General features: G+C 58.4%; 1 protein-coding gene across 1 annotated transcript in view; it reads left to right on the top strand.

Annotated features, from left to right (window-relative positions):
• Positions 1 to 1,265: 1,265 nt before the first annotated feature.
• The window catches only part of RAB40C (RAB40C, member RAS oncogene family), a gene marked incomplete at its 3' end in the record, with an annotated part of 25,423 nt that continues 1,652 nt past the window's right edge, over positions 1,266 to 25,036 (top strand). The window contains 6 exon segments of the mRNA XM_040635626.1: positions 1,266 to 1,312; positions 1,444 to 1,667; positions 18,236 to 18,296; positions 18,790 to 18,850; positions 23,993 to 24,070; positions 24,315 to 24,537. Of these exon segments, the coding sequence (XP_040491560.1) occupies positions 1,526 to 1,667; positions 18,236 to 18,296; positions 18,790 to 18,850; positions 23,993 to 24,070; positions 24,315 to 24,537 (565 nt within the window). The 5' untranslated portion in view covers positions 1,266 to 1,312; positions 1,444 to 1,525.

Here is a 25,036-nt window from a genome sequence, read left to right as displayed (position 1 = left end):
CCAGCCTGTCCCGCCGCCCTCCGAGCGGGCTGTTCCCCAGGGGCTGGCCCGCAAGCGAGGCTGCTCATCTGGTGGTGCAAACAGTATTCTGCAGAGTGAAGTGCGTCTTCACACGTGTTCACGGGCTCTTCATGCTTCTTTGCCCATTCATACTGTAAACCACCGCGGAGTGACCCCCGCCCGGACGCCCACGCCGCCCGACCTGCTCTGAGCCGGGGGCCGCGTGTCTCCTGCCGCGAGCCCCTGGGGGCAGAGCCCGTGCAGCCCTCCGTCCATGGCGCCGCCGACGCTCGAGAACGTTGTGTCTTGGCGACCGCTCCCCGCAAACTAGGGGCCCCCAGGCCAGTCTGCGGCTCGCCCCGCCCCCGGCCGCTACCGGAACCACCTCGAGCGTTGCCCCTGCGGCGCCAGCCCCCCGGGAGCGGAAGTCCCGCCTCCCCGGGCCTCTCCGAGCGCTGATTGGTCGGCCCCGGCCCGCCACACCCGGTCCCGCCCCACCTCGGGGAGGGCGGCTCCCGAGAGCGCAGTTACAGGGGGCCTCGCCACTTTCGCAGGGGTCTATGAGGGAGCAGTGGCCGCAGCTTGCTAGGGACTTTCGTCCTCGGGGACCCAGCTGCGCCACCTCAGCCCGGGGACCGCCACCATCCTGCTCCCGCCCGCGGGAAGGGGGCGTATGCAAACAACCTGAAGTCCCAAGCTCCTGATTGGTGAACGTGTAGGGAAAGGGGCGGGAAGCACGGGGCGAGTGGGGCGGGCTTAGAGGGGCCGTGATCGACGTGCGGGCGGACCAGTGGCTCTGGGACGATCGGCAGCGGTGGCCAATGGCGACGGGGAGGGGGCGGGCGAGGGCCCGAGGTGTTGGGGCAGAGGGCAGGGTGGCTGGTGACTCCGGGTACTCTGAGGGGAGCGGAGGGAGCGGTAGAGGTGCTGACGGACGTGCAGGCGGACCAGCGGTTCCGAGAAACCCGGAGGCGAGTGGCCAATGGCGACGGCGATTAGGCGAGGCGGCCACAATCTGCCCCCTCCCAAAGCTGAGTGGGGGGCGGGCAGTCGTGACGGACGTGCGTATGGACCAATAGCCACAGGAAAGAGGCGGCGGGCCACCAATGGCGACGGCGTGGAGGCGGGGCGGTCGGAGGTTTAACGTTGGAGTGTGGGAAACGGTGGGAGGCGGGCGGTCGTGACGGGCGTGCGCACGGGCCAATGGGCCTGGGCGGGCGGGGGACAGCCAATGGCGGCGCTCGGGCCGGGGGCGGGGCGGCGGGGCTGCGCGGCGCCGTGCGGGAAGCTGCGGGGCGGCGGCGGTGCTGAGGTGAGGCGGGCGGGCGGCGGCGGCGACGAGGACGCAGGTGCGGGCGGGCTGTGGCGCGGGCGGGGTCTGGCCCTCGCCGCCAGCCCGGGCCTGGGCGGCCGGCCCCGCTCACCCGCGCCCCGGGCCCGCAGGTCGGTCCGAGGCCTCCTCCCCGCCCTGCTCCCGCGGCGGGCGCCGTGGGCATGCGGGCGCGGCCCGCGCGCGCGTGAGAGGATGGGGACGCAGGGCAGCCCGGTCAAGAGCTACGACTACCTGCTCAAGTTCCTGCTGGTGGGCGACAGCGACGTGGGCAAGGGCGAGATCCTGGAGAGCCTGCAGGACGGCGCGGCCGAGTCCCCGTACGCCTACAGCAACGGTAAGGGCGGCGGGGGCGCACCCGCACCCCGTGCAGCCAGCAGGCCAGTGGCAGTTCGCAGCGCGCGTTCTTGCTCGGCCCGAGCCCCGGGGTGTGTGTTGGGCTGGGGGTGGGCCGCCGGCTCCGAGCTCGCAGTCCGTCTGGCGCTGGCCAGGTCCGCCGGAGGCCTTGGCGAGGCGAATGGCTTGGGGGTGGGCCTCTGGGTCCGTCAGAGCAGAGCAGCGTGGTGGCAGTGGGCACCGCCATCCCAGCCCCGGAGGGACAGCACCCCTAGAGGGTGCGTGGAAGTGGGATGTTCCGGGGCCAGGGAAGGGTGTATCTGAGGGGAGCATCCGGCGGTGGGGGCCGCACCGCTGCGGGTTCTGTGCAGGCCAGGTGTGCCAGGTACCGCCAGGGTTTTCCCTGACCGTGTGGCGTGTGTGTGCGCAGGGGGCTCCTCGGAGGCAGGCTGTCCCCCTGAGACGGTTACTCAGTGCTCAGGGAACCGACACCTTGTGCTGGGAGGAGATGCCCACCCCTCCATTTTCTGTTGCGTGGTGAAAGTAGACAGCTAGTACACATCACCAGCACCCGTCTCAGCTCCCGTCAGTTTACATCTTTCACCTAAAAAACAACGACGACGACAAAACAGCTAACGTGCTCAGGGATCAGTGTGGTCAGTACCTCCTCTGTGGTGGGGGCCCTGTTCCAGGCCACACGGAGGTTTTTTTGAGGGGAACCAGGAAATCTGCTGATAGCATGTCAGCATCCAGTCTTTGCAAGGACCTTCATCTAATTTTACTTCTTCAGGTCTTTGTTCTCCACACCCTTTGTTACTTTGTTTCTTGGACTCTTGTCAGTCCTGTCTGACTGGCTCTGAGCGTTTGCTGTTGGCTAAGTTGTTGCCTATAGGCCGCTGACAGTGTGTGGACGCCACTTCTCCGACCCTTTCATTTTAGGACTTGTCAAGGTTGTTGGATCACCTGCACTGGCAAAATGCCCTTCCTGCTGGAACGGCTTCAGCCGTAGGCAGCTGTGCTGGATTTACACGGTGCCCCCTCCTAAAGCATATGCTCTCAGCCCCACCTTAGAGGAGATGGCTCGATGGGCAAGAAAGGGGGGGGCCCTGGATTTTTCTTTAGCTGAGGCTCCACTGGGGGCCCCTTCATCGGTTTCAGTGATGGCAGAGGTATCCTTTCAGAGTCACTGAGTGGTCGAGTTGCTTTTCCAGTGGTAGCACTGCTTCCTGCAGCCCCATTCCTGGGAGGCTGGTGGTGCGTGTTTAGAAGAGTGTGAGAAGGCTGGGCCTCGTCCAGGGCAGCAGTGGTTTCCTGGAATGTTATTGATCCGTGCATCTGAGGGTCAGCTCAGCCTCACCGTCAGGTACTCCAGTTGGGTGCAGCGAGCTCTCAGGGTACACAGAGCCCCTGGTTGGAGAGGTGGGACCCACCTCCTGTGCACTCTGTCGGGCCATGTGGTTCCACAGTTCCTGTGACATGTTGACTGAACTAGGGCGGTATTGAATAGAACATGGTGACCTGTCAGAGACTCACAGTGAGCTGGTCCAGTGCGAGGGCCATCTGCCAGGAGTGGTGAGGAAAGGAGCACTCCCAGGTCCCTCCCATCGCCCCCAGCATCGAGTGGAAAAGGCAAAGTGCCAGCCTGTGTTGAGGGTCCTTGAGGTTAAGATGTGCGCAACATGAGGAGTGGTGGTGTGACTGGGGCTCTGTATTGAGGGGGCAGCGGGAGGGGCAGTTGGTAGGTGTGAGCGTACTTGTTTCTGCTCCTCTGAAGGCTTCCCGAGGGAGACTCTGGAGGGTTTGGGAAGCTCTGGAGCAGCGGGCTCTCAGGGTTCCCCATCATGTGGATTTGTTCTTTGTAGGAGTTAACAACGTTCAGGAATTTTTAAATCTCTGATTCTCTTACAAAGGATATGCATGTGTTTCTTTTCACTCTTCATTGTTAAAAGCCCTCAGCGTGTTCCCAGGCTTGTTTTCTGCCTAAACTTGCATGGTTCCTCTCAGCAGGAGCAGATGACCCATGGCAGGGAAATCCCCACTTGGTGAAGGACGTGGAATCAAACTCCTTTCCTTGGGCCAACCTGATTACTTACCTGCATTGAAGTCTTGTCTAGCTCGTTCTTCAGATAGGTACATGAGTGCTTTGCAAACACGTGAGTCATCAAAATGGCCTTTTCTAGTGCTGGGACCTGAATCAGTGACAGCCGTATGTGACAGTGTGGCCCCCCCGCCCCCGAAGCCTGCAGCAGGCCCTGGGTGTCTGGTAATGCTCACCTGTGCTGTGTTCCTAGGTCTCTGTAGACCTGGAACCCTTCCTTCCAGGAGGTCTGAGTTCTTTCTCGTCTGAATGAACAACAGTGGTTTCAGAGGAGGCATCTGCTCTCTCGGGGAGACCGCAGAACACTTTGCCTAGGGTTCTACGTGGGCCGTCCGCGGGGCAGTTACTCCAGAGCGTGCATGTCAAGGAGTCGTGGTCGTGAGAGCCGGCAGGAAGGAGGTGCTGGTGCTCTGTGAGCAGCTTGTGCTCCTGTGCACCCCCAGGTCTGAGTCTGCACTGGGTGGCTGGGCCCCAAGGCAGCATGCTGGTACGCCCACGAGCCCGGGAAGTGCCCTACTACGGTGCGCCGGCCTGTCCCCACTTTTCTGAGGGGAGTGAACATGTAGGGCGGCTACGTGCTCTGCACCTGGGTGCCCACCAAGAGTGGACACAAATCCATCCCTCTCTCCCTGCTCCTCTGGGGGTCAGTGTTGGTGGGAGCTGCTGAGTGTACTTTGAGCCGCGGACCGGGGGGCTGGGAAGGTAGGAGGAGCACGGTGTTCGTGCCGGGTGTGGACGAAGCCAGGCAAGCATGAGGTCTGCTGCGCGTGTGTGGCGCCTGCTGGCTCTTGGCGTTTGTGGGACCAAACAATGCCTGCCGTGCCCCGGGGGGGGCACTCCAGAGTGTGGGTGCAGCCCACTGCAGCAGGCGATGGCTGGCTGGAGCTCACCATGTCCCCCAACTCCACGGTTTGTCACTGGACGGTTCTGAGCATGTCTTCTCACTTGGCTGGAGGTTGTTCTCTCTCCTCAGTGCCAACCAAGGAGAGGCTGCGTCTCTAGGTGCCCCAGCACGCTGTTCTCCTGAGTGCGGATGGCGCTCTTGACAGCATGCCTGTGGGTCTCACCGCTCCTTTGTCCCCAGTGCTGGTGTGAGAGGTGTGCCCAGGAGGCGTTAACTGGTGTGCGTCCTCAATGAAGAGCAGCCCGTGAGCAGCGTCTCGGTGTTGCCGGAAACCCGGTGTTGGCCACTGGCTCACCGCACAACCCTTCGTCGTCCCTTCTCTTTCTCTGTGTGTGGTTGGTGCTGTGTCTGCACTCTGCCCATTTTTCTGGGCGATTTACTGGGATTTGCCTTTCTTCTGTCAGATGCCAGGTTCCAAAGAGGGGCGTTGGCCCGGAGTATATTGTGTGCCCAGCATGGTCACAGCGCGGGCTCCCCCGGTGCTCTTCCCACCCGGGCGGAGGCACCGTCATCCTCCCATTCGGCAGATGAGGAGCCGAGGCTCAGGCAAGCTGAGAGTGCAGCTGCCATAGGCAGCGCAGGGCCTGGCACCCATTGTCTCCCCAGGCACCGGCTGCCGACCCCATTCCCCTGGGCCTGGGCAGCTGGTCACTGAGGTCCTGGTTGACGCTTTTCTCCCGGCTTTCTCAGTCAGAGTCTGGCTGCTGGGCACCTGGTGCTGCTTGGGAGGGGTGACCCTCTTCTCACCACAGACCCTCCCTGGTCCTGGGGCTGCCTCCTCCCTCTGTTCTGGGGCCTGGGACAGTCACTGAGGCCTATTTGTTCTCCCTTCACTGAGCTGTTCCAGCCCTGCCAGCCTCAGTCCTGGCCGAGACCAGCAGAGCAGAGCCCCGACAGCTCCCAGGGTCAGCTGCTAACCAGGGCAGCAAACCACCAGTTTCCAGAGAAGTTTCCAGAAGGCCACAAAGTGCCACACATACACCTATCTGTGCAGGGCTGGGATTCCTAGCTCCCCTTTGCCAGAGGCACTCACCTGCTGTGTGTGTGGGGTAAAGATCAGCTACCCCACCCTGGCAGAGTGGCAGGTGGGGAGGCGCAGCCTTGGGAATGGGCTTCAGAGGAAGCTAATGAGGCTGGTTGGTCATTTGAGCTGGCATGGCCTTCCTTGCCTAGGTTGTCCTAAGGTAAGTAGGTAGAATAGTTTAAATTTTAAGTTTTTCCCCCACTTTGAGCAGTTTGAATCAGCTTAGGCAGGTAAGAGAACACAAGCCTCAGGGGCCGGCACACGGCAGTGCAGAGCTGGCCTCTCTTGCAGGGCTGTGCTGTCACCGGGACATTGCTGTGTCACATTCCCATCAGCAAGAGTGTGGCTTGGTTGAGGAAGTAAACAGAAGTGTGTTTCAGGAAGGAGACCCCAACAGGGAGCCAAGGAAGTCGGTGGGAAGGGTCTTTCACCTCCTGTTGTATCTGAATGGTACCTGGTCTGGGGTCCGTGGCCAGGGAGGATGGCGAAGAGGAGGCAGAGGGTGGAGCTGTAGCCAGGCCTGGGGAGTGGGCAGCACCTGGTGTGGGTGTTGTGGAGTCTGGGGCCGCATGGGTCAGCGTGTTGCCATCCGCCATTCGGAGAGAGTTGGGTAAGGTCTCCATGCCCAGCGCCCTGGTTTGAAGCAAGGTGGCCCACGGGGCTGGGTTTGTTGCCCTGGGCACGCAGGGGAAGGAGGCTGAGTGGGAGACTGGGAGCACTGGGTGTATGGGGGTCACCCTTGGTGGGGGGGACGTGGGCCCCTTAAATCCTTCGGGAATGAGAGTAAATACAAGTGAGCAGTAGGTGTAACGAGGTTTGCTCGCTGTGGTTGTGCTGCTGTAGGCCTGGTAATGACCGGCTACGTCTCATGTCCACAGTGTGTGGTTTTCTTCCGCCAAGACTGGAGTACTGAGTGCCTCGTTGACTGTGGGCATGCGTCCTTCAGAGGGTGGGGGAGGGACAGGGGGACAGAGGTGGCCAGGTAAACTTGGCACCAGTGGGTGTGGAAGGGACCCAAGGACACAACTGGACGAGCTTTGGCCCTTCAAGGTGCTTGGTGTTTACGGAGCAGAGGGGTTTGGCCCTTTGGCTGGAATGCATGAGGGGGGCGTGATTTGTGCGGGATGGGGGGTGGTGCTTGGAAAGACAGGACTTCAGGATTGTGAGGAGGGAGGGAAGGTTAAGAGGTCTAACTAAGAAGGAGTGCAGAGGGCCTGGTGTCAGGAGGCCAGCATCCCGAGCAAGAACAGAGAATGGAAGAAGGCCTGAATCCTGGAAGCAGGCAGGGACTTCACCGATTTTGAGAAGTGTCAGAGTACAGACATCCAGGTGGCAGATCTCTGGGCATGTGAGTTAATGTGGGCCCTGGGCCCTGGACAGGGATCTTGGCCAGGTGATAAACACACGTCCATGAGCCCAGGAAGCCACCTGGGTGGGTCCGAACAAAGTGCTCTGCCTCCCAGATCCGTAGCAGTGCTGTGATGGAGACGGGCCTGTGCATCATCTAGTAGTTTCTGTGGTCGCAAGCTGGGCTGTTGCCAGTCTGCACCTTCCCGGGCAGCCAGGATAGGGTGAGTGCCTGGTAATCAGGTCTGCGAGGATGGCTAGTGGGTTAAGTGATATTATCCAGACTTGAAACCCTTTGCACAGCCTTGAGTGACTGCAGGAACGTCATGACCTCTCACAGGGTGGTCTCGTCCTTCCTGGGTCTGATGTTGGCTGGAAGCTATCAGGAGCTGAGTCTGGTTTTCCTGTGGGTGCGGCTTGGACAGGGAGGAGCTTTGTCCCTGAGCACAGATTTCAGGCCCCTCATCAGCCTGCGGAAGCCGCTGCACTCGTCTGACCTGGGTCTCCCGTGGGAGCCAGAGGTCCTGGGCACCTTCACACACGCAGCTGTCTCGGTCCGTGGGGCTGGCAGTGATTTGATTTGGGTCCAGCAGTGACTAGATCCCTCGGTGAGTGAGGACAGCTTGGTGGTCGTATCATTTTTAGGAGGATTTTCCTCATTTTGTCAGTGGGCCACGGCCACACACAGAGTCCTCAGAGAGGGGATTCTTTTTTTTTTTTTTCTTTTTTAAGATTTTATTTATTTATTTGACAGAGAGACAGCCAGCGAGAGAGGGAACACAAGCAGGGGGAGTGGGAGAGGAAGAAGCAGGCTCCCAGCCGAGAAGCCTGATGCGGGGCTCCATCCCAGGACTCTGGGATCACTCCCTGAGCCAAAGGCAGACGCTTAATGACTGAGCCACCCAGGCGCCCCCAGAGAGGGGATTCTAATGAAAAATAGACGGAAAGATGTTTAACTTTTGGGGTGGAATGTTCACCTGTAAGTGCGTGACGGAGTAAATCTGGGGACGCCCAGCACGAAGAGTGTGTGGGAGTGGGTCGTGCTGCAAGGGGGTCAGCACCGCGTACTACCCAGAGCCTGAGGAATTAGGTAGGTGTCTTTCCCGGGATAATAGGGGACACGACGAAAGACAGTCAAGGGTTCTTTATCTTTTTCTCTTTCTCTTTTCTTTTTTAATAATAGAAATGAAAACCTGAAACCCCCAAGGGTCTAGAAGGGAAATACGGTATATTCATAGGGTGGGATATTATATAGCCGTTAAAAACAGTGGTTTGGAGGAATAGTGAGTGTCCGATGACACGAGGAAGGCTCTGATACCTTGTTAAGCAGGCAGAGTCTAACAACATCGTGTACAAGTGTGGGTGACATGAAAGCATCGGGCAGTGAGGCACACATTAACAGTGGGTATCTCTGAATTTTGGGGTTATGAGTAATTTTTGTGTTTTTTTTTTTTATGTTAAGGGTTGTGTATTTTGCCAAGGGTTGTACGCAGAGTGGGCCTGCTTTTCATGAGAGCTTTTGCTCTGGTCTGGTCTGGTTTATTAAGGAGACCTGTCCACAAACTGCCCCAGAGCTCCTCCTGAAACCCAGCATGCTAGTGTATGTAGAAAGGCATTTTGAAATTTATGAGGTAACTTCTGCTTCCTTTTCCGTCCTTCAGCAGGCGGCCCCCCTCTTCTTTCCTCAGCGACAGACTTACGTGTACCTGTGGGGGCAGATCCTGGCCTGGAGAAGGACGGGAGCTCGTGGAGCCTCCTTCTTCCCACCACGTCTGTGCGCTCAGCATGCTAGGGGACAGGTGTTCGCATTCAGCTCCCATCTGTATTCAGACCCCCCATGGTTAAAAGACCTATCGATGTAAACGCCGTGCGGGTCAATATCCTGTGGGTTTACTTTTTTTAAATGAGTTTTATTGAGATATAATTTACATATGGTGAGTGTAGAGTTCAATGAGTTTTGACAGGCGCATACCTCAATGACCACTGCCTTAATCAGGATGTGGATTGTTTCCATTTCCCCCTAAAAGTTCTGTCATGGCTCTTGGAAGTCCGGCCCTCAGCCCCCAGCCCCCACGGGCCTGCTTCCTGTCACTCTAAGGTTACTTTTGCCTCTCCAGCACTTCCTGTAATGGAGTCCTGCAAGATGGTCTCTCGTGCTGGTGGTGTGTGTCACTTGGCAGGATGTGTGTGAGACTCATTCACGTGGGGCACGCACCATTACCATCTGTCTGTTCCCAGGTAGCATCCCTTTGCACACAAATACCCCAGTTTGTTTATGCATTCACCTGTCAGTGTGGTTCTGGTCACTGGCCGTTTCCCGATTTGGGCTATTGTGAAGAATGCTGGTATGAACATTCTTGTACAAATCTTCAAAGTTTTTTAATAATTTTATTTTTGTGGGAGCCCCTGGCCGGCTCAGTCAGAGGAACGTGCGACTCTTTATCTCAGGGTCGTGAGTTTGAGCCCCATGTTGGGTGTGGAGATGACTTAAATAAATAAAACTTGAAAAAAAAATTAGTTTTCTGGTAAATATGCATGTTATGTTGACCATTTGTGGGTGTATGATTTAGTGGCATGAAGACACATTCCTAACTCACAAGTCCTTGTGTGCATGTGCCTCTAGCAGTGGGGTTGCTGGGCCGTGTGTGTGTGTGTGTGCGCGCGCGCGCGCTTAGTTCGTGCGAAATTGCCCAGCTGTGTTCTGAAGCCCTCTGTCCTTCAGAATTCCCACCAGCAGGATGTGCGTTCCAGTTGCTTTACATCTAGGCCAATGTTTGATGTTGTCAGCCTTTTTCTGTCTTTTCTTTTTTTTTTTTTAAGATTCATTTATTTGAGAAAGAGTGAGCCATTGCAAGCAAGGGGAGGGGGAGGGGAAGAGGGAGAAGCAGGCTCCCCGCTGAGCAGGGAGCCTGATGCGGGACTTGATCCCGGGACCCTGGGGTCATGATCTGAGCCGAAGGCAGACGCTTCTCCGACTGAGCCACCCAGGCGCCCCTGCCTAGTTTTCTTTTTAATCAGCTCTTTTGAGTATATTTTGAGTGCCGAGAGCCCAGATCCATTTAAAGTTTGCAGTTCCGAGAGTGTTGACGGGTGTGCACACCGGAGAAACCACCTCCACCCTCAGCCCCCATGCTCCTAGCAGACCGGTCTGTCTGCTCCCAGACTTGGCAGCCGCTGGTGTTTCTGTTCCAGGCTAATTTGTGTTTCTCGAGTTTTCCTGGAAGTGGAGTTACACACATTCCGTTTTCCGTCCTGTGCGGCTGTGTGATTGTGTGGTTGTGTGTTCATGGCTCCCTCCTGGGTGCTGGGTAGCTCTCCGTCTGTGCGGCTGCAATGCCTTATCTGTTCTGCACGTGGGCTTCTGGAAAGTTTCCACGTTTGGGTCTTTCCTGAATAGCGTTCCTACGAAAATTCTCATACTTGTGTTTGGTGCCTGTATGTGTGTGTTTCTGTGGGGGGTACGCTGAGGAGCGGGGATACGCCGAGGAGGGAGGTACACCAAGGAGCGGGGGTGCCGAGTTTAGGGTGTGTCCGGGCTTAGCGGGTACCACCACGCAGTTTTCGAACTGTCCCAAGGGGCGGCGGGTGAGAGTTGGGTTCACTTTCTTTTTATCCTGTTTCTTTAGGACAGCCTCCTGTCCTAGGGGTCACCTTCTGTTGCTTAACCACCCCCAGCGGGCGGGCTCTACTTTGTACAGTCTGTTACTAGCGCTGCGGTAGATAGCCTCCCGTTCCTTTCCCACGGCGGCCTCCTTCCCTGTTCCTGCAGTAACACGTTATCTTACACATGCTCTTACAGTTACGAGAGGTTGGGCACTCCTTTCTGCCGGCTCTCGGCCTTCGCAGGCCCCCCGTGTCTCTGCTGGCTGTGAACCGGGGCCGCCCCAGCTTCTAGAGACCACCCACATGCCTCATCCACCTTCCCTTTTCTGTCTTCAAAGCCCGGTCAGGCCCTTCCAGGTTTTGAGTCTCTCCTCCTTCCATCTCGTCTTTGACTCAGCGAGGAAAGAGTCCCCATCTTTAAGGATTCCTGATGAGCTCAGGCCCACCCAGATAAGCCAGGACCCTCTCCCTCTCAAGGCCCATCGCCCCAGTCACACCTGCAAGGTCTCTTCAGCTTGCAGGATGCGTGTTGACAGATTCCGGAGATTAGGGGGAGGACATCTCCAGGGGCGGGTTGGGGGCGTTATTGTGCCCACCACACCGTCATGAAACATTCTTTGTGTTGTTTTGGTTTGGGTAGCTTTTTGGCGACGGGTCGGAGGAGTGTGTTTGCGCATTTCTGGTGGATACTTCTGGTGTGTCTTCTTGCTTTAGCCTGAATGTTTATGTCTGCCAGGATTCACATCTTCACACCTGACCCCCCCAGGTGATGGTCAGGGGTGGGGCCTTGGGGAGGTGACTTAGTCACGAAGGTGGAGCCTCGGGAATGGGATCAATGCCCTTGTCAAAGAGACCCAGAGAGCTGCCTGGCCCCTCCTGCCGTGGGTGAGCCAGGAAGCAGGCCGTCACCGTGCACCGACTCTGCGGGCACCTTGTCTCCCACTTCCAGCCTCCAGAGCCGTGAGCAGTCAGCCTCTGTTGTTTGTAAACCGCCACTTGATGGTATTTTGGCACAGCAGCCCAGAGGCGACGAGGAAATTACCACAAACTAAGGGGCTTAAAGCTGCACCCACTTACCAGAAGTTTCTGCGCGTCAGAAACCCAGTCACAGCATAGCTGGGTCCTCACAAGGCCTCCGGGTCTCTCTCGGGCTGCAGTCCAGTGTGGGCTGGAACAGAAAGAACCCTTTTTTTCTTTTTTTAAAGATTTTATTTATTAATTAGAGAGAGTGCACGCAGGCGCACAGAGGGCAGGGGAGCCTCAGAGGGAGAAGCAGGCTTCCTGCTGAGCAGGGAGTCCAATTTGGGACTCGGTCCCAGGACCTGGAATCACGACCTGAGCCGAAGGCAGACGCTTCACCGACGGAGCCCCCCCAGGCACAGAGGTCAGCCAGGTTGTGTGCAGTGGTCTTCATTCTGAACAGTGGAAAACTGGCCCGACAGTCTCGATTTACACACCAAATCAAGCTGACCGGGCAGACAGCTGAAGCTATCTGGCTCCTCTTTGTGTCCGCCCCCGCCCCCTCCGAGCACCATGTCATTCCTAGTGACAGTGGGTTTTCTTGGAGATCGGTGGTCCTGAGGCTGTGCTGACAGGCGTGTGCGCCCTGGTGAAGCTCTGAAGGAGGGAGCAGAGAGGAGTGTGACTCCTAGCCTGTCCGTCTGCTGACCCCTGAGGGGACACCACCACACCTGCACTCCGGCCAGCAGAGTGGCCGTTGCACCAGGTCATCTTTGACAGGCCCACCGCTCCCAACCGTGAGAGGCCAGGGGAGATGGAGGGCAGTGCCTAGCCTTCCTCCTGTGCGTGCTGCAGCTCTGCTCTCGGGTCCTGCTGAAGCGGGTCTCTGCAAGCAAGAGGGGTGCCTCGGTGAACGCCCCTCAAACCACCAGGAAGGGGGTGACTACCAAAAACAGGCATTCCAGAAAGTTGAAACGTAAATGACCTTTTCTGTACCATTCTCTCCTCCTCCACCTCCTGTCTCTGACCCATCTCTTTGAAGAACACCAGCCAGCAGCCCGTAATTACAGCGTTCCTGTTCCTCCAGCCTCCGTCGGTGTTCTCCTGGGGTCGGCTCCCTGCCTGGGCTGTGGTGCCGGGACGTGGCGTCCGGGCACTGTCGGCAGGTGCTGTCCTCAGGCGTGTCAGGCCCTCTGGGACCAGCACTTTGCAGCATTCCCTGTGCTGAAGCAGTGAGTTCCATTCGCAGGTCCTCCGTGCCGTCTGTGCGCAGAGATCTGCGTGCGCAGCTAAAACACGCACGGGGACATACAGTGTGTCTGCGACAGTGGGTCCTAAAGCGTCTGTGCATGGGTACGGTCGTGCTAGACGCCGACAAGCTGACAAGGAGACGTGTACCTGGTGCATGTTTCTAGGGGGGAGGGGATTTTTTTTCCCAAAATGGTGAAGAACTTTTGGTGAAATTCTGAACCAACACGGTACCTGTGATTCATGCGGTGGTGGCACCCTGCCAAGTGTGGCGTGCGGGGCTCGCGCCTGGTGCAGGACGGGTCTTTGTGCAGAGCGAGGTCCGCGGGTGCTTCACCTGGACAGATACCTGCCGGCTGAGGGCTGTTGGTGGGACTCAGGACTACTCTGTGGGTTGCGTGCACGGCAGTTCACCTGGGGTGTCTGGCCTGTCTCCTGAGTCTGTGACAACAGCACGTGTCCCCTCACAGGGACCCTCTGTAGCTTCTGGTCTGGATGCAGGTGTGGGACAGCTGGCAGTGACACTAGCCCCTTGGTTCCCGAAGCAGTGCCTGGTGTAGAGTGGAAACCTGAACAGTAATTTGTGTCGAGTGAGTTGCCACTCCCTTGAGAAACCCAGTAACACACTAGAAAAGACGTTCTTAGGAACCGTGGCTCCATCAGGTGAGGGAGGCTGACTGTGTGGGACGCAGGGACCGCTGCGGGGACTAAGCGCAGGGGCCTGAAGCCGGGCTGTGAGGCGCCAGCAGGGACCCCGTGCCCCCGCCCCCTCTGGGACAGAAGCGAGGGCGAAGGCTGAGCAGGGACACGGGAGGTCTGCTCCCTGGGAGAAGTGGGTGCGGTGGAGGGCCCCGGCCGGCCTGCCGCTGCTGCTCAGGTCGTGCTCCCGGGCTGCCCAGAAGCAGCTGCCGGCTTTTGGCAGGAACAGCCCCCAGTCCAAGATGAGGGGCCGCCATACAGCCTGAGGTGCCTGGCAGCTCCATGGTGAGCCCCACTGGAGCAGAGTCACCTGAACTTGCTGCGGCTTCTTGGGGTCTGGGAGGGGTGGTGTGAGGAAAAACACCTGAGCACCCCGCAGTCTAGTGGCACTGCCTGAGACGCAGAGAGGTGCTGCGTCCAACAACAAGGAGCAGGCTGTTACTCGAGAAGAGCGCTCCGAGGGCCGCAAGGAGCATTTAGAAATTAAGGTAGAAAGAGCAGAACTTTCTAACGCATCAGAGGAGAACGGTAAAGTTGAGGACAGCTCCCAGAACACAGAACAGAAGCGCAGAGATGAGAGAACACGGTGTGACCAGGATGTGGGACACATCGGCTGAGTGGTGGAGGGCAGAGCTGCAGCCGCCGAAAGGGCCCCGGGCGCCTGCACAGACAGGGACGAAGACCCCCCGGAACACTGGGCAGACAACACGCTTCACAAGCTCTCCGAGGAAAAAAGGTCTCATGAGAAGGATCAGGGATCAGAACGGCACCTGGGCTCTGGTCAGCTGCCGCTGGCCGCCGCTGGCCTCGTGGTGCCCTGTGTCTGTTCAGAGAGTGTTCCCACTCCTGGGCCCTGAGACTTGGTCACCCAGTATGAGCTGCTCCTGTCACCTTGTGCGTCGGGCCCCCAGGCGGTCATCCGAGCTTCCACCAGCTGACCCTTCTGTGGTCGTGCCCATGCTGTCCATGATGTTCGGTGTCGCCGACAGTTTTTCACAGGGGTGCTCGATGTCGATGGACTGTCGGGGTGGGGCGGGGGAGGGTGACTGCAGCTCTGCAGCAACAGATCTTGAGACCCAAGACTTGTCAGAGCCGATGGAGCAGTGACGTTTGGTGGACGTGCTTCCTTGTTTATGGGGGGAGAGTCGGCTTTCCTACAGGCATGCCTCTCTCTCTGGACTTGTTGGTCTATATTTCCTAAGACTTTCTAAAGTACACTCTACGTTTTTGTCCAGATTTGGGAGGTGGGGATGAGGGGCAGGGTAGGCATAAAGGATATATTTGGAATTTTGGTGCCCACATAAACCTGTCAGCCTGGGGCTCTCCGCCCTGTTGGGAGCTCTCGGCCGGCTGCCAGGCTGTCCACAGCTGGGCCCTGCTGTGCACTTCCCTCAGTCCCCTCACATGGGCTGCTCAGCCTTCCATGGGAGCTTGGGGCTCCTGACCAGGCTGTGGGGGGACATGGCTCCCTGCCGCTTCTGAGCTCTCCTCTGCGGCCTTCCCTGAGAACCCTGTGCTCCGGGGAGACCTTGGACCCAGCCGGGTGGGCTGCAGAGCAGGAGAGGCTGGAAGCAGAGCAGCCCCCCTCCTCGGTACAGCTCCTGGCTCCGAGGGCTCATCTGCCTCCTGTGTGCTTGGCAGGGGATTTACCGTAGCCGCTGGAGAGTGGAGCCTGCAGACGAAAGTCAGAGCGCTGTCGGGATGCGTGGGCAGACGGACGGACCAGTGAGGCATCCCGCAGCACCCCGTCTCCTCGGCCTTTCCTGGGCACGCCCTCCTCCCTGCTGCTCCCAGCGGGGCCTTGGGAGTCACCTCGATGTGACTTGGCAGCCTGGCTGCCCTTTTCGTGGGGAGCCTTGGAGAGGTCCTGGGGAGTGTCCCATCCCCTAGGCCAGAGCCTCCAGAGCCTCCTGGGCCAATCAGCCACCTAGAGGAGATGTTGCCCAGACCGTGGGTGTCCACATCCACAGCCTTTCTGGTCACCACCATTTCCGTCTCACGGGAGCAGTGGAGCCAGGACCAAAAGGAGGCAAGTGCTGGGCCAGATCTGTGCTTCCTGTTTGACAGAATTACAGGAGCTCCCAGCCAGGACCTCAGGTCCTGGAGCGGACAAGAGTTGGGGGGTGGGGGGAAGGGCGGGTGCAGAGGAAAGACGGTGGGGACAGGCCTGAGTTTGCTTCTTCCCGAGGAGTGTTTCTTTCACTTGAGAATACGTGCAAGAGAGTCTTCTCTCCCTTTTCTTTTAACTGTGGTAAAACACACATAATAGAAAGTCTGCCCCCGTCACCACTGTCGGGTGCACATCTCAGGGGCCTTAAGCACATTCGCGCTGTTGTGGGACCACGACCGCTGTCCACCTTCCCAAACTGAAGCTCCGTCCCCGTGAAACGCTGACTCCCCGCCTGCCCCCGGCCCCCGTGACCTCCATCTCCCTGCTGTCTCCAGGGATCTGACTGCGCGAGGGGCCTCGAGAAGTAGAATCCTGCGTGTTTGTCTTCCTGCGACAGGCTTCTCTGCCTGAGCGCCGTGTCCTCAAGGCCCACCCCTGGCGCGGCACATGCTGGCGTGTGCTCCCCGTTAAGGCTGGATAGGGGTCCGCTGCATGACAGACCACACTCTACCCTTCGTCTGCCGATGGACACACGAGCTGCGTCCCGCTTCTGGTTGTTGTGAATAGTGCTGCTGTGGGTGTGGGTGTGCAAATACATCCGTAGTTGATTCCTTGCTTTCACTTCTTTGGTTGTAAACCCAGAAGTGGGATTTCTGCGTCACATAGTAATTCTGTGTTTGCTTTTTTGAGGAGCCTCCAGACTGTTTTCCATGTGCCTGCACCCTTCGCCACCCCCACCGCGGTGCACGCGGGCTCTGGCTTCTCCACACCCTCGCCAGCACCTTTATATAATAACCATCTAAACGGTGTGCAGTGGCATCTCGTTGCAATTTGATTTGCGTTTCCCTGATGATGAGTGGGGTTGAGCACCTGTCTGTGTGCGTATTGGTCATTTGTGTATCCTCTTTGGAGAAATGTCTGTTCGAGTCTTTTGCCCATTTTTTAATTGGGTTGTTTTTTGTTATTGAGTTGTAGCATTTCTTTCTGTATTGTGGATATCAATCTCTCTCTCTCTCTTTTTTTTTTTTTTTAAGATTTTATCCATTTATTTGTCAGAGAGAGACAGCCAGCGAGAGAGGGAACACAGCAGGGGGAGTGGGAGAGGAAGAAGCAGGCTCCCAGCGGAGGAGCCTGATGTGGGGCTCGATCCCAGGACTCCGGGATCACTCCCCGAGCCGAAGGCAGACGCCTAACGACTGCGCCACCCAGGCGCCCCTGTGGATATCAGTCTCTTATCACATATGTGATTTACAAGTATTTTCTCCTGTTTTGGTGGTTCCATTTTCATTCTGTTAATGTCCTTTGATGCATGGGAGCCAGGTTTTCACGCGCAGTGGGGAGTTGGCCAGGCAGAAGGACATCGAGGGTAGAGGCCCCGGTGCCAGGGTGGGGGGAGTGCCATGTGCACACGACATGGTGTGTGAATGACACCTGCATTAAAAATGCCCGTTGGGGGGGCGTGTGACTCTTGATCTCAGGGCTGTGGGTTTGAGCCCCATGTTGAGTGTAGAGATTGCTTTAGAAAAAAGAATGGGGCAGGGCACCACCTGGGTGGCTCAGTCAGTTAAGCATCTGTCTTCAGCTCGGGTCATAATCCTGGGGTCCTGGGATCGAGCCCCTCGTTGGGCTCTCAGCTCAGTGAGGAGTCTGCTTTTCCCTCTGCCCCTCTCCCCCACTAGGGCTCCCTCCCTCTCTCTCTGTCTCTCTGTCAAATAAATAAATAAAATCTTAAAAAAACAGGATGCCTGGGTGGTTCAGTCAGTTGAGCATCCGACTCTTGGTTTCTGCTCAGATCATGATCTCAGGGTTGTGAGATCGAGCCCTGTGTCAGGCTCCACACTCAGCACAGACTCTGAGATTCTGTCTCCCTCTCCCTGTCCCTCCGCCCGCTGACGCTCTCTCACTCTCTCAATTAAAGAGATAAAATCTTAAAATAAAAATAAAAAATAAACCTTAAAAAAAAGCCCATTTTCAAGCCCTCTTGGAGCAAGTGTTATAAAAAGTAAAGAAACTGGCGAGATTTTTAAGACTTAGGAATGGAGGATGGAAGACATAGCTTGTGGGAAGTTTCTGGATGGCCCACAGACCACTTGAAGATGTTATGTGTAAGCTGAGTGTCCCTGTTCCTACGAACTTCTCTCGGACTGACTGTGTCCCATGAAAGAGTAAATAAAAACTGAAGCTAGGGCAGACGTGGGTCTGCAGAGAGCTCTCCAGAGAGATGGCATTTTAGAGGTTACTTGACCCTTCATCATGCTGCCAGCACGCTCCGCTCATCAGTTCCTGGGGGCTATGGTGAACCCTAGAACGCAGACACGCTTAGCCTCTGGGAGGTCGATGTCGGGACCCAGGTGAAATAGGTCAGCACCAAGACGAGCCTCCCTCCCTCCGCCCCGTGGCTGTCAGCACCCAGCACAGGCTCTTGGGGCGACACTGGGATGGCCAGCTCGGGTTGCTTGGGCTGGAGCCACAGGAAGGCTCTGGGTGGGGGTGGCACGGCCCTCGGCCCTGGCGAGGTGGGTCATGGTGGGCCTGTCCGCACACGTCGCCTGCAGCTGCCCTCTGCTTCCTTCCAGGAATCGACTATAAGACGACCACCATCCTGCTGGATGGACGGCGGGTCAAGCTGGAGCTCTGGTGAGTCAGGCCCTGCGGGACGAGGTGCCCAGGGCAGGGGCTGCGGCACCTCAGTGTCATGGCGCGGGGCCCGAAGCGAGTCGGGTCCTCAGACGGGACGGCGTCCTGTTGACACTCCCTGGAACAGCCGTGTGCACAGACCGTGTCCCTGTGATGTAGAAACCAGAAGTCTGGGCTGTTCATCTACTAGAGCCCAGCTCCCTTTGGCCCGTGAACACTCCTTGCCACCGTGACCATGGCCCCTCTGCCCTTGCTCTTCACGGGGCTGCGCATGAAGGGGCATTTTTCAGACCCTCAGCGGGTGGTGAGAACCCCCACGGGAATGGGGTTCTCCAGCCCAGCAGGGCAAGGTTCCAAGGCACACAGGCTCATGGAGGTCGTCTCCCAGGGTGAGCTGTGGAGTGGGAGGGGGCGGGGGGTCGGCACCTCACAGGGGTCATGCTGTGCATGCTGGGGTCCCATGGGCTGTGTCCCCCGACCCCCTGTGTTTCAGGGACACCTCAGGCCAAGGCAGGTTCTGCACCATCTTCAGGTCCTACTCCAGGGGCGCGCAGGTAAGGCCAGCAACCGTGCCCGGGCCACTCTCCAGGATGACCTCCCACTGCTGTGCTGTCAGACCCCACGTGCGTGATTCTTCCTAAGCCAAGTTTGACATCTGAACACCAGGCTTCCACTAGGAGTCTAAGCTACGGTGCCCTCTGTGCCCATCGGCTCTCCTGGCTCCTGCTGTCGGAGGTGCCAGAGGAGGGGTGCCGAGACCCTCGGAGACGCCACTCGGCCACCCAGTTCCCCGGGAAGAAGAGGAGACTTCCCTGCCTCCCAGGACCGTCTCAGGGCTGGGGGCTCCGGGGTGGGCTGACCTGGATCCCTGACTAGGATGGTGGAGCCTGAGCCTTGGAGCCTCCAGGGAAGGGGCTGCCGCGGGTCCTCAGAGAGGTGTGGGCACCTGCTCATTTCTGTCTGCGTCCTCTGGGTTTCCCCCAGCACGCTTGCGTGCCGACTGGATCTGAGTGTGGTTGGAGGCTGGAAAGAGAAGGGACAGTAGCTGCGTGCACAGATCTGCTCTTGACTCTCACTGCGGTGTCAGCTTTGAGCGGTCTGGACGCAAGACCAGTCTTGTCTGTGCCACAGGGCAGCCCGTGCCTCCCCCCCCCCCCAGGCTTTTGGAGTTGCCGAGGAGACCCCTGATGTCAGACCTGCTAGGCACTGCAGGCAGGGCCCCTAGCTGTGTGGGTTGCGGGCTCCGGGGGGGCTCGCTGGGGCCCGGGAGGAGCCCCACGGGCATGTATTTTGTGAGCAGTGAGGAATGCCCATCAACCCCTTCCCCCACACCTGTGCCGCTCTTTCTGCTCTATGGCACCTGGAAAGCCAGAGGGAAGTTTGGTCTGTGACAGAGTCAGACTGAGTCGGAGTACGTGTTGACAGGAACACCCAACCCAGCCCTTCCTCCAGGGCCTTCCTGAGTGGGAGCCTCTCCAGCGTGTGGAGAGGGAGGAAGACCCTGAAGGGGTCTTCGTCTGCTCTCTGCTGAGGCTGGGGTGGAGGACCCCCAGGCTGGGCACAGAGGTGTGAGCCATGCTCGTGCAGCCGCTAGCTTGGTGATGTCACCTGTGCACAGGCTCCCCGCCCTCGCCCCTGTGTCAGGGGCACCCTGCAGAGGTGGTGTGTAACTGGCAGTTACACAGGGAGCAGCGGATCCTCTGTGACGAAAGACAGACCTCGGGGCGTGGGGTGCAGCTTTGGGGCATTTGTCAGCACCAGGGGTGAGGATAAGTAGCAGGAACTCCCTGCTGCCCCCAGTGCCCTTCAGGAGAGCGTGGGGAGAGCTCAGGCACATGGTCCGCGGGCCCTTCTTATTTACAGAAGGGACTGCATGCGTGATTATATGCACACAAGATGCGACGTTGTGAATGGTGGTGTTCGTTGTCCCCGCACCGTGGGGTTACGGGTGAGCTCTGTGGTGCTCCTTTTGCGTTTGAGTATCTCCTAGTTTTGCTACGATAAACACATGACTTTTGTAATCAAAGGAAAACTGAAGAGCTGGGGCTGGCTCCCTTGCGTGTGATAATAGTGGGCCCCTGGCCTCAGCTGCCCGGTCTGCTCTGAGTGTCGGCATGGGACAGGCCACAGACACGCATTTCTGAGCAGCCACCTGAGGACCACGAAAGGAAGCACGGAACCAGCCTGCACGTTTGCCGGGTGATCCGTTTTGGGGAAGCGAGTAGCGTTAGCATGCCTGTGTTCTCCAGAGCATCCGGCCCGGCCAGCTGTGGATCGGCTGTGCTTTTGCTTTGCCAGTTCTGGGTCTGCAGGAGCCCGTGGTCGATCTCAGGCCTGGGTGGGTGGCAGCAGGCCCCTGTCCTGCCCCCATCCCCGTCTGGCGGTGGCAGTGAACAGGTGCAGGGCATCTGCAGGGTGGCACCCCCCTGGTTTTGCAGCAGACGGAACCCAGGATAGTGGGGCCTCTACTTGAGTTTTGTGTTTCCGGTCACTCTCCTACCCTCACTTAAGACCAGAGAGAGGCCTTGCAGGTCCCTAAGGGCCCGGGTCGCAGAAGCCCCTGGCCAGCCGCTGGCTGCACTCACCTGCCCCACAACAGTGCTGTCTTGGGGCTCTTGCCATGAGTGCTTTCTTTCCATGGCCCGTGTTTGCTGTTGCTGGGGTCTGAGGTGGCCACTCCTGTCCTGGGAGGTTGGCACCGCTCGCTGGGGTCCCCTGGGCTCAGTGTAAGGAGAGAGCTGGGGGCAGGGGAGGTTGTGTTTCGTGGAGGCTTTGGGGTCAGCTGGATTAGCCCTGGCGGAGCACGGCTAGGCACTGCTCTGGTTAGAGAGGATTCAGTTCATTTCCATGGAAAGGGGTTTCCTGTGGAAAATGGTCCAGGGCTCGCAGTTACCATAGAGTGAGTGCTGATGGGGGCCCCAGCATGCCACCTGTCACTGCCCAGGTGGGTGGGCATGTGGGCCAGGAGCTGTTTGATAGCTGTTCCCCATTTTCAGTGCTCCCTGTGGGGGCATAGGCAGACACCTTCACTGGAACCTTTTTGATCCTTGGGAACTTTACAATACAAAATGCATTACCTGTGCAAAAGTTAGATCCGTGAGAAAGGCACCTGTGATCCTCGGTTGGGGTGGTGGTGGCACAGCTATGTTCGTTTGTCCAAACTCATCAAACTGTTCTTATTTAAAACCTGTGCCTCTTCTGGGGGAGAGGCTGTAGCTCAGAATCAATAACCTTGGGGCGCTTGGGGGGCTCAATTAGTGGAGCGTCCAACTCTTGGTTTCAGCTCCGGTCGTGATCTCAGGGTCGTGGGATCGAGCCCCACGCTCAGCACAGAGCCTGCTGGAGATTCTCTCCCTCTGCCCCTCCCTGCCCCCCCGCACACGTATGTGCTCTCCTAAACCAGTAGAAATAACCTTGTTAGAATAAGGGCACCACCCCCTGGGCTCTGCAGTTCCACGTGTAGGGATTTTATCTTCCAGTGCTCGGGGCTCTTCACAGGTGTTGGTGGTAAAATTCGGTGACATGACCTGAGCGCCAACAGCGGCCCTACCTGATGTGCCTGGCGTGGCTGCTGGCTGCTTGTGGGGCAGGGGTCCTGGGTGGGGGCCGGGCAGCGTGCACCATGACCCTATGTCCGGAATAAGACAGTAACCAGTTATTCCTGGAGGAATGGGAGGCATTCTGTTTCTACCCTGGAATACCCACTCCTTTAAAAAGTCTGAGCACGTATGACTTCCATTGGTTACAGAAATAGAACGCAGTGAGAATGTATTTGCTCCTCCTCCTTTGGACCTCACAGCTGACCCTGGAGCCCCTGGGGTATTGCGGTCATGAAGAACTTGCCTTAGTTTCTCCGCTCTCCTGCCTGTGCTTCATCCCACCTGTCCTTCTCTGCCACGTCCATGATCGTTTTCAGTCCCTGCTGCCCACAGCACAGTGTGACCCACTGTGTGTCCTTCCTCCCTGTGATGGGTGTGTGTGGGGTCCTCTGTCAAACACCAGACTGGGGCAGCCCCAGAAGGGCGGTGGTCGTCGGCCTTTGGGATTCCCCCGCGGCTGACGCCTGAGCCCAAGAAAAGAGCCTCCGCCCACTGGCTTGAGTGCGTCAGCCTCACGTGAGTCCCTGCCCAGCCTTCCAGCATGTGGCTGTGCACGGAGACTTGCTCTGTGAGTTGTTGTGTGTTGGTATCTCCCAGTCTGCCGCGTGCCCACGTGCACTTCTGGGTGGGTCATCGCCGTGCTGTGTCTGTAGCTTCACGTACTCCTCAGTCCTGGGACTGCACGTGCAGGCATAGTTCTGACGGGAACACCCTTGCTTGTTTCTAGAAGGGGCATTCCCAGCTTGGAGGGTCAGCGGCATGGCTCTCACTGCACACCAGCTGGAGGCTTTGTTCCCTGTGCCCCAGACAGCAGCGTTCACACCCAGCTTCTCATGGGTCCTGTCCACTCTTACACTCCAGTGCTCCCAAAACTGCTGTCTTAGCCCTTGACGTCACGTGGGTCTGTGCCCATCTGTCGCGAAGGCTCTCCCTCCAGGCCTGGCTCTTCCTCCCCAGCGAGTGTCCCTCCCCAATCGGCAGGTGGCTGTGCGTGGCTCTGCTTGAGGCTTTCCGGCCAGACGGTGGGATTTTGGCCTTTGCACTTACAAGACTTAGGGGCTACCCTTTAGTCTTGCAGAATTGGAAGGACAGTTTTGAGGGGAAAGGCTCATTTTGAGATGGAGGGCGATGCCCTGTTTTTTTTATCTCAGCTTCATTGTCCTTGTGTGTGACAGAGACACAGGTGAACAGAGCCTTGGGGGGACAGGACGGGGTGGGTCCTGAGCCTGCTTCAGCCTGGCGCGTGGGGGCAGAGACAGGCAGGGGTCCGCCGCCGCACCTGCTCGGTGGTCACCTTTCTGAGGCATGTGACAGGTCCCTGAGATATCTAGGGCAGGGAGGATGGGAGAGCCACACTGGTGCAGACAGCCCAGAGCTGAGCTGCTACTAATTGGTCTCTGAGGGATGTGGCAGGAAAGTCCCGGTAGCGAATCTTCTGCCCGGCTGGTGGGGGCCTGCTGGAATGACTGGTGTCCTGCTCTGCAAGTTTGGGTTGGAGCACAGAGCCCCCTCCGCTCAGCCCCCGGGCGCCCCAGGCAGAGCCAGCACACCGTCGGACAGAGTGTTGCGGACCGGGCCGCTGGCCGCCTGCCAGGCTTGTCCGCAGGGCCTGCCAGACCCTGTAGACGGGCATACACCGCCTGTCTTACCTGAGTGATTTTTAAAGGATCACAGGTGGTTAATGCTTACAGTGTGTTTGGAACAAAGAGTTGAAAAAAATGCCAGTTGTCCCAGCCACGTCCCCAAGTTAGGGAGAGGACTGCATTGAGCCCACGAGATCCCCCGTTGCCATCACCCCACACAGAGGGCATCCGGGCCACACAGGCCTGGCCTCAGTGAGGAGATGGACCCAGAGCTGCCCAGACTGTGTGCACCTCGGACACGTGACAGAGTCTCAGAGCCATGTATTTCCCACGTTGCCATGTGTTAAGTGACCCATACGATCTACTCGAAAGCCATGTGGCTGGAGCCGAGTGTCCCTGGCCCCACCTGTGCTGGGAGGGAGCAGTGCTTGGTCGCACTGGGCACTGTGCCCGGAACAGGACCCCTTCCATCCAGGTGGCCCCTGGCCTCTCAACCCCCATGTCTCCCTCGCAGGGGATCCTCCTGGTCTATGACATCACCAACCGCTGGTCCTTTGACGGCATCGACCGGTGGATCAAGGAGATCGATGAGGTAGGTGTGCACCACAGATCACCCTTCAGGGTCACCCTTTCCAGGTGTGTGCCCTCCCATGCCCAGCAGGAAGCCTTGGAGGTCCTGTTTGCTGCCCCCCCCATGGCCCCGGCTCTGTGTCCCCAGAGCCCTCGATGGCCGGAATGGACAGTGAGGGCCCTGCCTGCTTTGGAGCCTGGGACACAGTGCCAAGAGGGGGGGTGTCCCACGTTTGTGCCTCTGCTGAGTCCTGTGCCCCCTCAAGCATGCGCCGGGGGTCCCCCGGATCCTGGTTGGGAACCGGCTGCACCTGGCCTTCAAGCGGCAAGTTCCAACAGAGCAGGCGCGCGCCTACGCAGAGAAGAATGGCATGACCTTCTTTGAGGTCAGCCCGCTGTGCAACTTCAATGTCATCGAGTCCTTCACCGAGCTGTCCCGCATCGTGCTCATGAGGCATGGCATGGAGAAGATTTGGAGGCCCAACCGAGGTAAGGGGCTGCCACCGAAAACGGAAACAGACTGGGCCTCCGGCAGCCCGCTCGGGCCTGCCTTCCGGGTTGCAGGGAAAGCTAGGTCTCCTCTGCTGCTTCCCTGACACCTTGGCGGCTACGCTGGCTAAGCTAGTTCTGTGTGGGGTCCTGGTGTTCCAGGAGGGGACCGGGCAGGACGCCCTGTCTGCACCTCTGTGCTGGGAGGCAGTGCTGTGGACTTTGCCCCAGAGTAAAAAGGGAGTGGCTTCTAAGCCTCCCGTCCTAGAGCTGACCCATAAAGGTCCTGGCTGTGTGCTTCCCTGTCCCTCAACCTGAGCCCCATCCCACCAGAGCTGCCAGAAGGGCCAGGGTGGCTGGAAGCTTCCGTCTCCTGCCAGGCCCCAGAGCAGAGCTCCCAGGACACTGGCAGCTGGGGTGGAGTGGTGGGCGTCCAGGGTAGGGGAACCCTGAGGGCTTGGCAGTCCTCTCCACTCCCCATGGTCTGACCTCTCCTTTC

This window comes from Ursus maritimus, unplaced genomic scaffold (genome assembly GCF_017311325.1).
Source record: "Ursus maritimus isolate PB19 unplaced genomic scaffold, ASM1731132v1 scaffold_2, whole genome shotgun sequence".
Lineage (NCBI taxonomy): Eukaryota > Metazoa > Chordata > Mammalia > Carnivora > Ursidae > Ursus > Ursus maritimus.
This window is presented reverse-complemented; position numbering and strand designations above follow the sequence as displayed.